General features: G+C 38.0%; 1 protein-coding gene across 1 annotated transcript; it reads right to left on the minus strand.

The window, feature by feature from the left end:
* Nucleotides 1-430: 430 nt before the first annotated feature.
* On the minus strand, nt 431-12,886 carry LOC145770687 (large ribosomal subunit protein uL30-like). The gene is made up of 6 exons (XM_082582383.1): nt 12,834-12,886; nt 12,457-12,559; nt 3,137-3,303; nt 2,910-3,047; nt 1,212-1,321; nt 431-654 (listed from the first exon to the last, which is right to left on the minus strand). Exons 1-6 carry the CDS (start codon nt 12,842-12,844, stop codon nt 446-448), a joined length of 738 nt encoding a protein of 245 aa, XP_082438509.1. The 5' UTR covers nt 12,845-12,886; the 3' UTR covers nt 431-445.
* Nucleotides 12,887-14,358: the final 1,472 nt, after the last annotated feature.

Raw genomic sequence — 14,358 nt, forward strand, 5'->3', positions numbered from 1 at the left:
ACTATTTCAAAAGGGCTTTCAAAATGCGTGAAATTTGGGGTATTCGGAACTTCAAGGGCCGTGCCTTACATCTTTATGACGCCATAATGAGCTAAAATTACGGGTGTCGTGTTTTCATCTAAAACACCACTATGGCTTTTTGAAAATCAAAAACGGTGAAAATATGAAACACATCGAACAAGGCTGTTGCAATGACAGTCTCGAAGGTTCCACCACATTCAGTTCAAACATCGACGGCAAACGCTATGCCCGGGAATATCACGAAGCGGGGAAAATGGCAAGAAAATTAATTATTTTAGCAGCTCTGACAGCCACTGGTGAGCACCACAAACGGTGACGTGCTAATTTAAGACCTAGATCGTTTGTTTTTTGACTATATTGATAGGCTTGCAAACTGTTCTCGTAGATGAAACAAAAATAGACGTTTGGATGATGATATCGAAATTTAATTCATTCTGCGAACCAAAGCATTGATCTTGTCCTCGCGATTACCGAAGTCTCCTCCTTCGATGAAGTGGTTGGTGACCTTGCTGAAGCCACCACGAGGAGCAGAGAGCTTGAACGGCCACAAGAAAGAGGAGGACTCCTTGAACTTTGGTCCAACCGTGAAGATCTCGTGGATGAGATCTTCGACACAGATGATGCCGTGTTTGCCTAAAATTTGAAAATTTACGTCAGAAAACAAAGTTGATGACGAAACGAGAAGTTAAACTGAGTCTTTTGCCAACTGCTGAGTCTTTTGCCAACCGCCCAACAAAAATCGACCAGTCGACTTGTGTGTGCAACAGTGCAAGTCTGAAGATTCTGTTACAAGAATTCCAAAAGCACAAAATGTTTTATTTGTGTTGAATTCAAAATATTCAAAAAAAGAAATAGCTGCATCTCAGAGATTGGACTAAAATTTAATCATGTGGTTGATTGAGTGGAGCAGAAATTCAAAATCAAGTAAAACAGACTAGAGTAATACAGAAAGAACAAGACTAGAAATCATATCATTAACGATTGTGACATCGTTGGCCTGTCAAGGAGTTGTATGTCTTGGTTGCTGAGAACAAATAACATTGAGTGCTTTTCTTATAAGCCTCTCAATGTAGTTCGGGCAAACATTAACATCTTCGTACAATAAAAGAGTAAACCCGGCGGGGCCCCAGAGGCTTAAAAAGAATATGTGAACGACCGGTGATAACATTTCGTATTTTGAAACATCTTACCAAGAGTCTTCTCAATCACGTTGTTGTCAGAGATAGGAATTCGGCAACTGTTGATTCTTCCATGGCCACGTTTGTAAATGAGTTCACGAACAGTTTTCAAGTTGGGATATCTTAAGAAAATAAAGAAAACCTTGTTAATACAAAACGCTGATAAAAAAAACAAAAACAGTTCATTTAGCTTGAGATAAGCAACATTCATTTTCACACAACACAGTAGCTGAAATTTTATGAATTACAAAAAGTGAGATTGATGCCTAATAGCCAGCGATCACATATGAAAATGTGCTGTGATGTTACAACTACGGTGATATTATTGTTACATCTGCCACAATTTCAGGCCGATCCACAGAAATGATCTCCATCTTAAACCTGTCAGCAAAGTATAGGAGGTTGCAGATCCCTGTTATGAAACATTGAAATTGTTGAGTTGTGACTAAGATTGCAGAGTTGCAATATTGCATTTTACTGGACTGTAACGTGAGGTTGGTTGACCGATAGATAATGACAATGACATAATAACGCATTTATGTTGGACGCGACCAACAATTTGAGAAGCCTTGAACTAGTTTTCAAATCTCGTGAAAACAACTCCCTAACGAAAACAATGCATTTTCAAGCCTCGAAAAAATCGCTTCAGGTACCTCTAGTTTATAAATCGCGATTTTTAGAAATGAAGATGATGTCCGATCAAGCTCAAACTTTCAGTAATGCTTATAATCGTTGACAAGGAAGAAAGTTTGCAGCAATGAAATCTGAGAAAGAGTTCAATTTCGACCCAACCTACTTGATATACACTATAGTATACAGCAATGAAAAACCTTCAATTATGAAAAGTGCCTTACATGTTTGAAAGTCGGGATATTACAACTCTTGCCTTAACCAAGGTTTAGTCAACAAAAATTCTGAAATTGTAAACTGGGCCATCCAGAAAGTCGCAGTTACTTCAAAGTATTCTATTTAATTCAAAGTGCCCTGACTTCGTATATAATTAAATGTTTCTGAATTTTATAGGTAGTAAAGATGAGTCCCATACTTAAACCCAAGCATCAGGGGATAAGATAAGGTTCTCATTATACTAAGCCATCGACACTAACGAGAGTAGGGTGGCAAGTTCCTTTCTCTAGGTCGCCTTTTCTTCAGCAACTACACCCACACAATTTATTACACCCTGGGTAGAGGTGAGTGGTGTTTGTCAACAACCAGCATAAGCCGGGAATCGAACCAGGATTGCATGACTGGAAAGCTTGCGCCTTACCCGCTGCGCAATTATTTTTATAGGATTGGTTTTAACATCAAAATATGTTGTGTAACCATGGTCATCTCATTATACACAACGCTTAATCGCATACAGGCTAGACATAAAAATGCAGCATAACTCGAGTATCCATCTGTACTGCACTGCTACATTTATTGGCACACATAATCCTTGAACTTTTGTTTATTTTTCATATCATTTAATCTCACACTAAAATTCAATTTACATTCTAAAAAAATATACTCTAGAAGTAATTTAGCTTGAATGTTTTTGATACTCACATACAATGGTACAATAATAACAATTTGACAGTGTGCTAAATGAAAATAAGCAAAAGCAGGTCTGCAGCATTCTCTATCCAAACAACACTCAAAACAAGGCACATGCTTGGCACCCCTAGTAACAATGCAATCTTTTATAATGACACCATTGCATTTACTTACCCCCAGGCAATGTGAGGTTCAGCGATTCGCAACATCTGAAGAGAGGCCTTGTTTAGTCTCATGAAAACACCATTGTTGATTTGTCGAAGACGGAACAACTGCAAGACCTTTCGCACCTTTGGACTGACTTGGTTGATACTGAAAAATTTCAAAGTAATAGTGTGATAACAGGGAGTGAAATAGTAAAATCACTTCAAAACAAAGGTGATCTAAGCAAAATAACTTACCCTCTGATACGAATTACAAATGCAAGTCTTGGTTCATCTGGCACGTAGTAGTTATTATGTCGCTTTGCCTGTCTGTGCAAGCGAATCTCATCGCGTTCCTTTTTCCGGTATTCTTTTACATATTGTTCAGCCCTCTTGAAGATGATTTTTCTCTTTTCTTTGTTTTTCTAAACATGCACAGGAGTCAAGAGATCTATCTTCTACACAAATTTTAACTTTTAAAATTATACGGAGTATGCTAGCTAAGCAGTGGTTACTTTATAGCTATTAATTGATCGAAATTTTGTCCTCGGACTGGGAAAGCTTCTTTGAGAGCTTAATCCTGGCAGTTTCTCTTACGTCTAAAGGCAGTTTCTCTTACTTCTAAAGGCAGTTTCTCTTACTTCTAAAGGCAGTTTCTCTTACTAATGACACAGGCCAGAGAATGACAGTGAAGTTTCCGACTGTTAAAGTGTTGTTGCCGAGTAGTTATTACAGGGACGGGTGCAACCTAGTTCGTACCCTGAACAGTTCAAGAGAAAAAATTAAACAAGCCGAAGGCGAAGTTGCTGATAGCAGTTTCCACAAACATTTTTAAAGGGTTAGGGTGTTTCCGCAAACAAACAAACTGAAAAGATCGAAAGAAAAAAATAGAACATTGTTGATCACAGTTTCCGTTTTTCCGTAAACATTTTAAAATTTCTGGTAATGATGAGCATCATTAGCATTAGCACTAAGAGTTTGCCAAAGTGGCAGATTCCGCAAACATTTTAAAAGGGTTTAGGGTTGATCGGAGTTTCCACAAACATTTTAAAAGGGTTAGGGTTGATCGGAGTTTCCGCAAACATTTTAAAATTTCTGGTAATGATCCTAAGAATTTTTATTTGTTTGCGGAAACTGCGATCAGCGATTTTTACTACGGAAGCAAGCTAGTTCGTACCATGAACAGTTCGGACCGCAGTTCGTACCTTGAAACGATCGAGAAAAAAATTTAAAAAAGCCGAAGTCGCTGATCGCAGTTTCCGCAATCATTTTAAAATTTCCCCCCAGAAATGATTGAGAGAAAAAATAGATCAAAACCGAAGTCCGCTGATCGCAGTTTCCGCAAACATTTTCCCGCAAACCTTAATTCTAACCATAGAGTAATCTATGCTCTAACCCTTGCTGATTGCAGTTTCCACAAACATTTTTCCGCAGTTTCCGCTAACCTTTACCCTAACTATAGAGTAATCTATGCTCTAACCCTCGCTGATCGCAGTTTCCGCAAACATTTTTATGCAGTTTCCGCTTACCCTAACTCTAACCATAGAGTAGTCTATGCTCTAACCCAGGGGTTTTCAACCTTTTTTTGCTCACGGCCCACTAAATTAGTAAAAAATGGCGTTGGCCCATTAACGTTTAATGAAAAACACCTAATGAAAAACTTCATCAACAAAAAACACCAAGTTTCAACAACACAATAAATTAATCAGCTGAACATTCACACAAACTTAGTGAGAAGGTTGTTGCTGTAGTTTGTCCACAAGACTTTGTATTCTGGATGCAGTCGATGAGAGTGCGCAACGTATGTCAGCTGCAACTTCAAGTCTGTTGCGCGGCTTGGATTTTATGTTCAATGTGGATGAAAATGCTGACTCACACAACCACGTGCTGGTGAAAGGCAGTAGTTTCTTAAGACAATTTTTGCTGATTTATGGATATGATGAGGACACTTGGATCCAGAATTCAGTGACAGGCACATCTTCAAATAGGTCATGACAGCCTGAGTCATTTCTAAGGTCAATCAGTTAAGGCTAAGGCAACCCTGTCGCTGTATGCCAAGCTTTGTGGCCCACTGAAAACAGCGTCATGGCCCATAGATTGAAAACCTCTGCTCTAACCCTAACCTTTGCTGATCGCAGTTTCCACAAACATTTTTCCACAGTTTCCGCTAACCTTTACCCTAACTATAGAGTAATCTATGCACTAACCCTCGCTGACTGCAGTTTGCGGGGCAACACTAAAAGGCGGAAATAAGCCAGTCGTGAAATGGCGTATTGTCCGCAGAAGTAGCGATTTAATGTCGATGTAGAAAACGCGGGAATACGATCTTGGCGTCCATATTGTTTAACATAGCGATAACTTCATCATGAAAGAATGAAATGTTGCAACATGGAAAAAGGCAGAAATGCGATTTTTAACAACAACTCAACATCGAACCTACTTTTATGTTGAAATATCATTGAAAGATATTGTATAGAAGGTCATTATTGTGAGGTCATTAATGACTGTTTTAATTTCACAGTTATTGGAGTAAATTTCGAAAATTGAAAGGAATTTATTTAAACAGGAAAAAGGCGGAAATGCGATTTTTAACAACAACTCACCATCGAACCTACTTTTATGTTGAAATATCATCGAAAGATATTGTTTAGAAGCAATTGTAAGGTCATTAAATACTTTGACTGTTTTAATTCACAGTTATTGGAGTAAATTTCAAAATTTAATGAAATTTATTGAAAGGAAAAAGGCGGAAATGCGATTTTTAGCCACAACTTAATACCGAACATTTTCTTATGTTGAAATATGAATGAAAGATATTATTTAGAAGCAATTGTGAGATCATTAACAGGCCTCGAAATTTGTACTTTTTCCTGGCGGTCAAGCATGTCCTACCGGACTGGCCCTTTCAGCGGACATTTAATATCTCAACCGGACATATTTTTGCATGCAGATTTTGCACAAAATCACACTACAGGGTCATTCCAGCTCAATTCACCCAGTGCTGTTAACACCACCATCACCGATTTACATCAAATTTGGTTTGTGGTTAGGTTTTGGGCAAAAACGCACAAATTTTAAATTTTATCAAAATCCGGCCAGTGGTTTTGGAGATATGGCCCTGTGAAATTTCGTATTTTGGGGGAAAATGGGGGTACCCGGCTTATTTCAAAATGCCATTTCTCAGCAACCACTGGGTGTATTTTAATGAAATTGGTGTCATTTTGCAGGAAATTGGTCAAGGATTTCATTTCTGTAGTTAATTTTCAAAAATAAGCATGCTTAGGGGTAATGACCTTTTGACCTTTGCTTTGACCTTGACCCTGTGGATCACGTGATACAAAAAACTCGTCTACATGAAAAATATTCCTTGATACCATCTCTATAACATATGAAAAAATGGGAGAGGTAATATTTTTAGTTTAGCCATAGTTTTCATTCAAAGAGGACGATATCTGTGAAATTTTCATAAAATCCGGTTAGCTTAAACCTTATATTGTGGAATAAGTCTTGCTGCTCTTGCAACAACATTGTACCAGCTTCATTTTTAATAATCAGAAATCGATTTCGCCATACTGTTATAGCATGGTCAGTCTGATAAGGTATATCGTTATCCATAGGCGCCGAGTTTTCAAAATAGCTGGGCGGGCGAACACATACTGTCACGTCATAAAGGTTATTTTGTGCGTTTTTCAAAAGGGCGATTTTGCTAGGTTGTTGGGCTAGCCTAGTTTTACATTTAAGTCTATGTCTCCTCTAACACGATTTGGAAACAAGTAATAAATATAATTGGTACGCAACAACGTCTGGTCCTGGTAATTCAGTTCCGCATATTTTTTGTGATTGGTATGTGCGGGTTGCGGGACGAAACTTGCGAGTTTAATATCAGTGACGTAACAGACGCAACTGTGATGATTGAGACAAACAAATTTAGAGCATTTTGGCAGCAGAGTTAATTGATAACGTCGTTTGAGAGAAAATTACTCCTTTGAAGAACAATGCTACAGTTTTTACACCGATTTAACATCTGGCGATGGTACTTCGCATGGAAAGAGTGCATGTGATGGTATAGGGGGGACAGTGAAGTGCCTCTTAACCAAGGCAAGTTTGCAGAGGCCTTACAGTGACGCTATCCTTACTACCGAGTCAATTATGACATTTTGCAAAGCTAACATACAAGGAATTAAATTTTTCAATGTCAAGCCTGACCGGTATGAAGCTTGCAAAGAAAAATTGAAAAAAAGATTCTCTGAAATAGAAATAATAGAAATTAGAAAAAACTGAAATAGTGTCAGTGACAGGAGGGAGAAATGAAGACCTTGCACTTGGAAGCATTGAATGAACCTATCAACATCGCAACACAGACATACATGTGCTGCATATATGATTATGAACCGTGGATAGGTTTGGTGGAAGACATTTCTGATGAGTTTGGAGACTACCATGTAAACTTTATGCATCCTCATGATCCAGCCAGAATCTTCTACTGGCCTTCCTCTGCTGATAAATGCTGGATCGATATTAATAACATTGTTTGTATCATTGAAACTCCTTCCATGATTGCATCTAGCAGATGTCGTTACACTATTTCCAAAAACGATACAATTAAAGTTCACAGGTTGTGTAAAAACTGGTCAGCTCAGTGATTGCTGTCTATGGAAAACTTTCAGAACCTAACATTTTGTCTGTTGTGTCTTGACTAAACTGTGTCATTTACCTCATTTTTATGCAGTATTAATTGGGAGCGTTTATGTATTACATCATCAGAATTTGAGATATTTTACCCCCTCCCCCATTTTCCATCATTTCCCAATGTTATAAGCTTATTTTACAAAAAAAAAAAACACCTCTCATCATCATTTTGGACCCATTCTTTCTGATGATGCAATGTGCATATCATTCCATTTGTACATACCATACTATTTTTGAAAGTGATTTTAAGAAAATTTGTTGAAAAATCATGAGACATGCAAACTTTGAGTGAAAACTATGGCTAAAATAGAAATATTACCTCTCCCATTTTTTCATATGTTATAGAGATAGTGTCAAAGAATATTTTTCATGTAGACAAGTTTTTTGTATCACGTGATCCACAGGGTCAAAGTTAAGGTCAACGCAAAGGTCAAAAGGTCATTACCCCTAAACAATTAAACATGCTTATTTTTGAAAATTAACTACAGAAATGAAATCCTTGACCAATTTCCTGCAAAATGACACCAATTTCATTAAAATACACCCAGTGGTTGTGGAGATATGGCATTTTGAAATAAGCCGGGTACCCCCATTTTCCCCCAAAATACGAAATTTCACAGGCCCATATCTCCAAAACCACTGGCCGGATTTTGATAAAATTTGAAATTCATGCTTTTTACCCAGAACTCACACACAAACCAAATTTGAAGAAAATCGGAGGTGGTGGTGTTAAAAATTTCATTTTTTTTGGGTGATTTGATGTGGAATGACCCTACAGTATTGTGTAGTCGTGTTTGTAGAAGATTTTCTATAACATAATAACTCTGCAATGGTTGATGGCTTAATTAACCAATCCTGAAGTATTCCGTACTGGAGCAGATTGCTTGCAAATATATCAGTGCGTCAATGACAGTCGTGTAATGACGCAATGAACACAATTGAAAACAACAATCCAAATTTCCTTATTACAAAAGCAACTACGATCACTTATTCCGTGGTTTTCATGTTATAGAATCGTTGTGCCAAGCGATTACTGCCGGTGCGGGGTCGTAAATCTCCATGTCAGAACTGTCCAGACAAATGCGCATTAGTGACTCAATAGTGTTAACTAACCAACACAATAGTGTTAGTCTAACACCCTCCCTTATGTGCAGAAATTCTATTTCTATCAGTATCAGCGTGAATAAAGTCGCCACATTCGCCTAAGCACGTGCGGAACCCAGCTGAGACTTGCTTAACTAGAGCTGTGACGTTTCTTTTTAACAAACGATCAATGTAACGCAATAATCCTCATTGTTAAAATTAGAATACATACCCTGACGAAAAGTTCAGACAACTTTATTTCAAGGCAACATTGCAAGGCGTTGAAATGATGTAAAAGTGGCTACTTTTGCCATCAGCTCGTTAACCACGCCACTCTAATGTGATCTTTAAAGCAATTGCCTGTACTATTATTGTTTCAGCTCCGTATTTGTTTGCGTTAAATAAACAATTGTAACCTGGGTTTTTTTTTCGGTCATTTATCGGTCATTGACCGATTTTTTAGCAAAATGTCCGAAAAAAATATAGTCAATTCGATCTAAATGTCCGAAAAATATATAGTCAAATCGGGTGTTGCAAGATGGAGTTTCGCTGATGAACGTTGAAGAAAGTTTTCTCAGATAAAACACGACAACGTTTCTCAGCGAAATTTAAAGGCGCCTAACTATTTTTTTGGCCGTGGGGGCGAAAGCGTGTTTCATCAGCAGCAACGTAAATTCAGCAAAATGTCACGCAGATGGATGACGTAATTATGTCGTCACACTAAGATTGCTTTTATTGCCACACTCGGAGTTATCGCTACGTTCGACCTACCGTTAATTATTATAAACAAATCTCGACCACTTCGGTTAAGCAAACACATGCCATGCGTCTGCGTAAACTAGCGGTTGATGGACTGCGACTCTTTAAGCTAAGCACAACATAAAGTTTAGCAATGATCTAGATTTATTAGCATGAAACAAGAGACGAAAAGGTTTACTAAAAGGTAAAAGGTATACTGTAAATGGAATGACAATGTCTTGAAAATGGAATGCAAGTACTACCTTGATTATACGCTTGAAAATATACCTGTGGAAAGTAAAATCATTCACGTTTACATCAATTCAACAGCACGTCACCTTGAATAAATTTAGAAGTTGCTGACATACGTAAACAGCCCTTGAAAAATAGTTACGGAGAGACCTTTGATTATACCTGTAGCTCCCTTTACACTACAATATCGCAACTTATGACTGACCTGCTTTCAACTTTATGACTGACCTGTTTTCGTGTTGCAGATGAAACAAAAGATGCGCATATTCTCCGCCTTTGATCAGGTTTCTTTGGCAACGGTCGTGTGTGCGCCATGCAGTTTGCGCGAGTCCGTTGTTGCGTTGATTATTCCGCATGTGCGCAATGCGGTTTGTACCAGCCCTTGTTGCGTTGATTGGTGGTTATGTCGTGCCGAGACTCAAAGTTCATTTTCACAGCGAGCGGTTCACTGCCGCGACAATTCACTGCAGAGGTTTCGACTTTCGAAAGCAACATCGAGTCTGTTTGCAAGCGCATAAAGCTAAACGCACGCTGCATCAACGTAGCAAATTATGTTGTTTTTGGGTGCATTCAACATCTGATGACATTGAATCGACACAAAATGGTAGATTTTTGCTATGTCGCAGGCAGCAAAATCAGTCATTTTTACATTGATTCAACGTCTGCAGACGTTAAATCAATGTAAAAATGACAGATTTTGTCTGGTGTGGAATTGTAGCATCCTACTCGTTCTAGTGATTATCGCGAAGCTGTTGCGGTTTGCATTCAAAAAATGTCCTGCTGCCGATCGCTAGTTCATCTATTGTTTTACGTATCAATACAGCATAAAAAGTTGGCGCCTATGTTGTAGCTAGTCAGCAAGTGCAAATTTTGGTTTGTATCAGCTACTTGAAAGGAAGTATTTTCATCAGAAATTATGACCGAAATAAATAAAAAACGACCGAATTTTTTTAAGTCATTTCGGACAAATGACCGAAAAGTGTCAGCGAAAAAAAATTGTAACAATTCAAATTTAAAACATATTTTTGCTGCATTAGCTCTATTTTTGTCAAGAATTTTGCGGCGGTCATTTATGACCGACCAATGAGTCGGCTTCGGCAGACATTCGAGGTCATTCCGGAGGTCATGTCCACCATGACCGCCGGAATTTCGAGGCCTGATTAAATACTATGATTGTTTTAATTCTAAAGTTATTTCAGCTTATTTCCATGTTTCCGCCTTTTAGTGTTGCCCCAGTTTTCGCAAACATTTTTCCGCAGTTTCCGCTTACCCTAACTCTAACCATAGAGTAGTCTATGCTCCAACCCTCGCTGATTGCAGTTTTTGCAAACATTTTTCCGCAGTTTTTGCTAACCGCAGTTTCCGCTGGATGCAACCTAGTTCGTACCCTGAACAGTTCAGACCCTCAGTTCGTACCCTGAAAAGATCGAGAGAAAAAATTAAAAAAAGCGGAAGTCGCTGATCGCAGTTTCCGCTAACCCTAACCATAGACTAATCTATGCTCTAACCCTAACCCACGCTGATCGCAGTTTCCGCAAACATTTATCCGTAGTTTCCGCTAACCGCAGTTTGCGCTAACCTTTACCCTAACTCTAACCATAAAGTAATCTATGCTCTAACTGTAACCCTCGCTGATCGAAGTTTCCACCAAACATTTTTCCGCAGTTTCCGCTAACCTTTACCCTAACCCTAACTATAGAGCAATCTATGCTCTAACCCTAACCCTCGCTGATCGCAGTTTCCGCAAACATTTTTTCGCAGTTTTTGCTAACTGCAGTTTCGGCTTACCCTAACCCTAATTCTAACCATCCCTAACTCTCGCTGATCGCAGTTTCTGCAAATATTTTTTCCGCAGTTTCCGCTAACCGCGTTTTCCGTTAACCATAACCCTCGAGTTTGTTTGTGGAAACTCCGATCAGCGACTTCGGCTTTGTGCTATTAAACTGCGATCAGCGACTTCGGCTTTTTTTAATTTTTCTCTCGATCTTTTCAGGGTACGAACTGAGGGTCCGAAGTGTTCAGGGTACGAACTAGGTTGCACCCGTTTCCGCTAACCCTAACCCTCGAGTTTGTTTCAAATTGTTTGGGGAAACTCTGATCAGCGACTTCGGCTTTGTGCTATTAAACTGCGATCAGCGACTTTGGCCTTTTTAATTTTTACTCGCGTTCAGGGTACGAACTGACTGTACAAATGGTTCAAGATACGAACTAGGTTGCACCCCGTTATTACATCCATTAAATGCTGCTAAATAGAGAGCAGTCCTTAACGTGCACTGTCCAAGCACATACCGGCACCCTGAGATATTTTTTGACCTGAGTTTTTTACCAATTATTCCTTAATTATGTCTTATAATTCCAAAGCAAGCGCTGGAAGTTCATATCTTACAAAAAAATACATTTAAAAAAAAAATCCCCTAGAAAATATCCACCCTGGCAATCATCATCATTATTGGAGGAGACATTTTCTAAATAAATATTTCTCACTTGGAAAACGTTTGCTGTTAAAGATTCTTGTGTGGATTGTTACCGATTATATACCTTTTATGACAGTCGCATACCGTACACATTTTTCAAGGCTTTAAAGTAAAGTTCACAAAGAAGAGTAAATGACACACAATAGGATTTTGCGTATCACATAAGAGCGTGCAGTAGAAATAACAATTTTCGCATGAAAAGGTTGGAACAATTTAATTGATTTTGTGTTGTACAATCTGCATCTTGTACAAAACAATATCAAATTTAATATTTTGCAATAGCTAAAAAATCAGAAAAATTGACATACCAATACATTATTGTCGATCTTTCTTATAACTTACCTTTTTATTAAGTAACGCAGCTTCAGCTTGCTTGGCCTTGAGTGCCTGGTACTGTTTTCGCCTCTTGAGCAGAGACTCGGGAACCCGAGGAAGTTTTTTTGCACTGAAATAAAGCACAATGTGTTTTTTCTGGATACAACCTTAACTACTCTTGCACTTAAAATGTTTATTGAAATTTCTTTTCATCACATTTTTAACATTCACTACACCGTTATCATTCGTTACCACTATCACCTTTTATCACACATAACGATTGTTTCCTTCAAAAAACATGCTAACCACTACTCATCATATGTTTTTATCGAATATCATGCATCAATATGCACAAAATGAATAACAATTAATAAGATTTGCTCAGATACAAACATATAACCTACCTTGCAACCATTCTGACAGGCCTATCAAAAAGAAATTTTCCTGTCGCGTTGAGAGAAATTAGTGGAACTAAGCCACAAGAGGGCAGAATAAATACAAAGAAAATGTATGTTTTCCAGGAATGTTGTTTTGAAGTCAAAACCAAATTTTGTTTGATCATCTGAGCAATGCATCAATGTTTGATCAATTTAATTTACATTTTTAGCGCAAAATTGTAAAAAAATCAATCATAACTAGGGCAACCAATTTTTTGACCTAAAAACTTGAAATTTTGACTTTATAATTTACAAATTTTGACCTAATTTTGACCAATAACTTTCTGCGTTTGCAACCCGAATGCGAAATACAAAGCATATAAGAAATCGAACCGTTAGGTAAGGATATCTTCTTTTTCTAATGAAATAAAAATGTGGAAGACTCAACCACACCACAGCTAACGAACACATAATGAAAGTCACTCGAAAAACTGCAAAAGATAAATATGGAGTGCCTTTAAATATCCCGAAATTACTGAGAGGGTTCTGCAGTATTATACTTCAACATCAAGGAATGTTTCACATTATCGCCTTTGAAGTTCCTGTCTCTCGCCAAAAATTTTCATAAAATAGAGAAGCTTCTCTCTACTGATACAGAAGTTGCCAGGGAGTTCCTCAACAAGCTATAAAAATGCGGTGAAATATCATCTCGTCCCATTTTCACAATGCACTTGATGTCATTTCTTGAGATTCTTGCTTGAATATATTTTCCAATTAGGCAGCCATCAACACCAAAGTTAAGGGACCTCATTTTCTGGTAAGCTTCTTGAATGGTGCATCGGCTGTCTTCCATCTTCTGAATTAAATCAAACAATGCACTGTACTGCTCTTCTATTTCTACAAGGTGAGTAGCTAAATTGGGAGCTTTTACAGCATCTTGAGCACGCCGCAGCAAGACACCACCATCATGGAAGCCTTCCACAATATTTCTTACTTTAGGTAGACTTCTTGAATAATAGAAAGCAGCTTTCAACCAAGTACCCCATCTAGTTACATTTGACTGTGGAAGTTGGCCAATGGAAGTAAAACTAGCTCTTCTTGACCTGTTTTTAATGGTCACTGCTTTAACCCTGGCAACCAACTCATCAACAGCAGGGTAGTTGGCTAATATTCAATCGTCAGTAGTGGGCCAGTGGCCCCAACAAGATTATTACCTCAGAAATTGCAACAGATGGATTATTACGTCAGAACAGCAGCAGAAATTGCAACAAAAAATCAGTATCTGCGTAGCTTTAATAAAATATCAACAGAGAGAAGAAAAACTACGTTAAAAGAAAATTTTGACCTAACCATGCATTTTGACTTTTTTTTTACTTAATAACTTTGAAACCTCTCTTCGTGTCAGCCTGAAATTTAGTTTGTGGACGTTTTATAAACTTTGAACAGAGCAGAAAAATTTTGACTTTATTGACTTTTGGTTGCCCTAATCATAACAATTTAACACGGACAAATGGGGTGGTAAAACCTGAAAAGTTTGAAACTGTCCTTGATA

Source organism: Aplidium turbinatum, chromosome 5 (genome assembly GCF_918807975.1).
Source record: "Aplidium turbinatum chromosome 5, kaAplTurb1.1, whole genome shotgun sequence".
NCBI classification, from domain to species: domain Eukaryota; kingdom Metazoa; phylum Chordata; class Ascidiacea; order Aplousobranchia; family Polyclinidae; genus Aplidium; species Aplidium turbinatum.

What these genes read in the sequence shown, in the direction of transcription:
- LOC145770687 (XM_082582383.1), bottom strand. An exon ending in CTGCGTTACTTAATAAAAAG is followed by an intron (nt 3,304 to 12,456) that starts GTAAGTTATAAG and finishes GTGCATGTTTAG; the next exon opens with AAAAACAAAGAAAAGAGAAA. An exon ending in CGTGATTGAGAAGACTCTTG is followed by an intron (nt 655 to 1,211) that starts GTAAGATGTTTC and finishes TTCAAATTTTAG; the next exon opens with GCAAACACGGCATCATCTGT.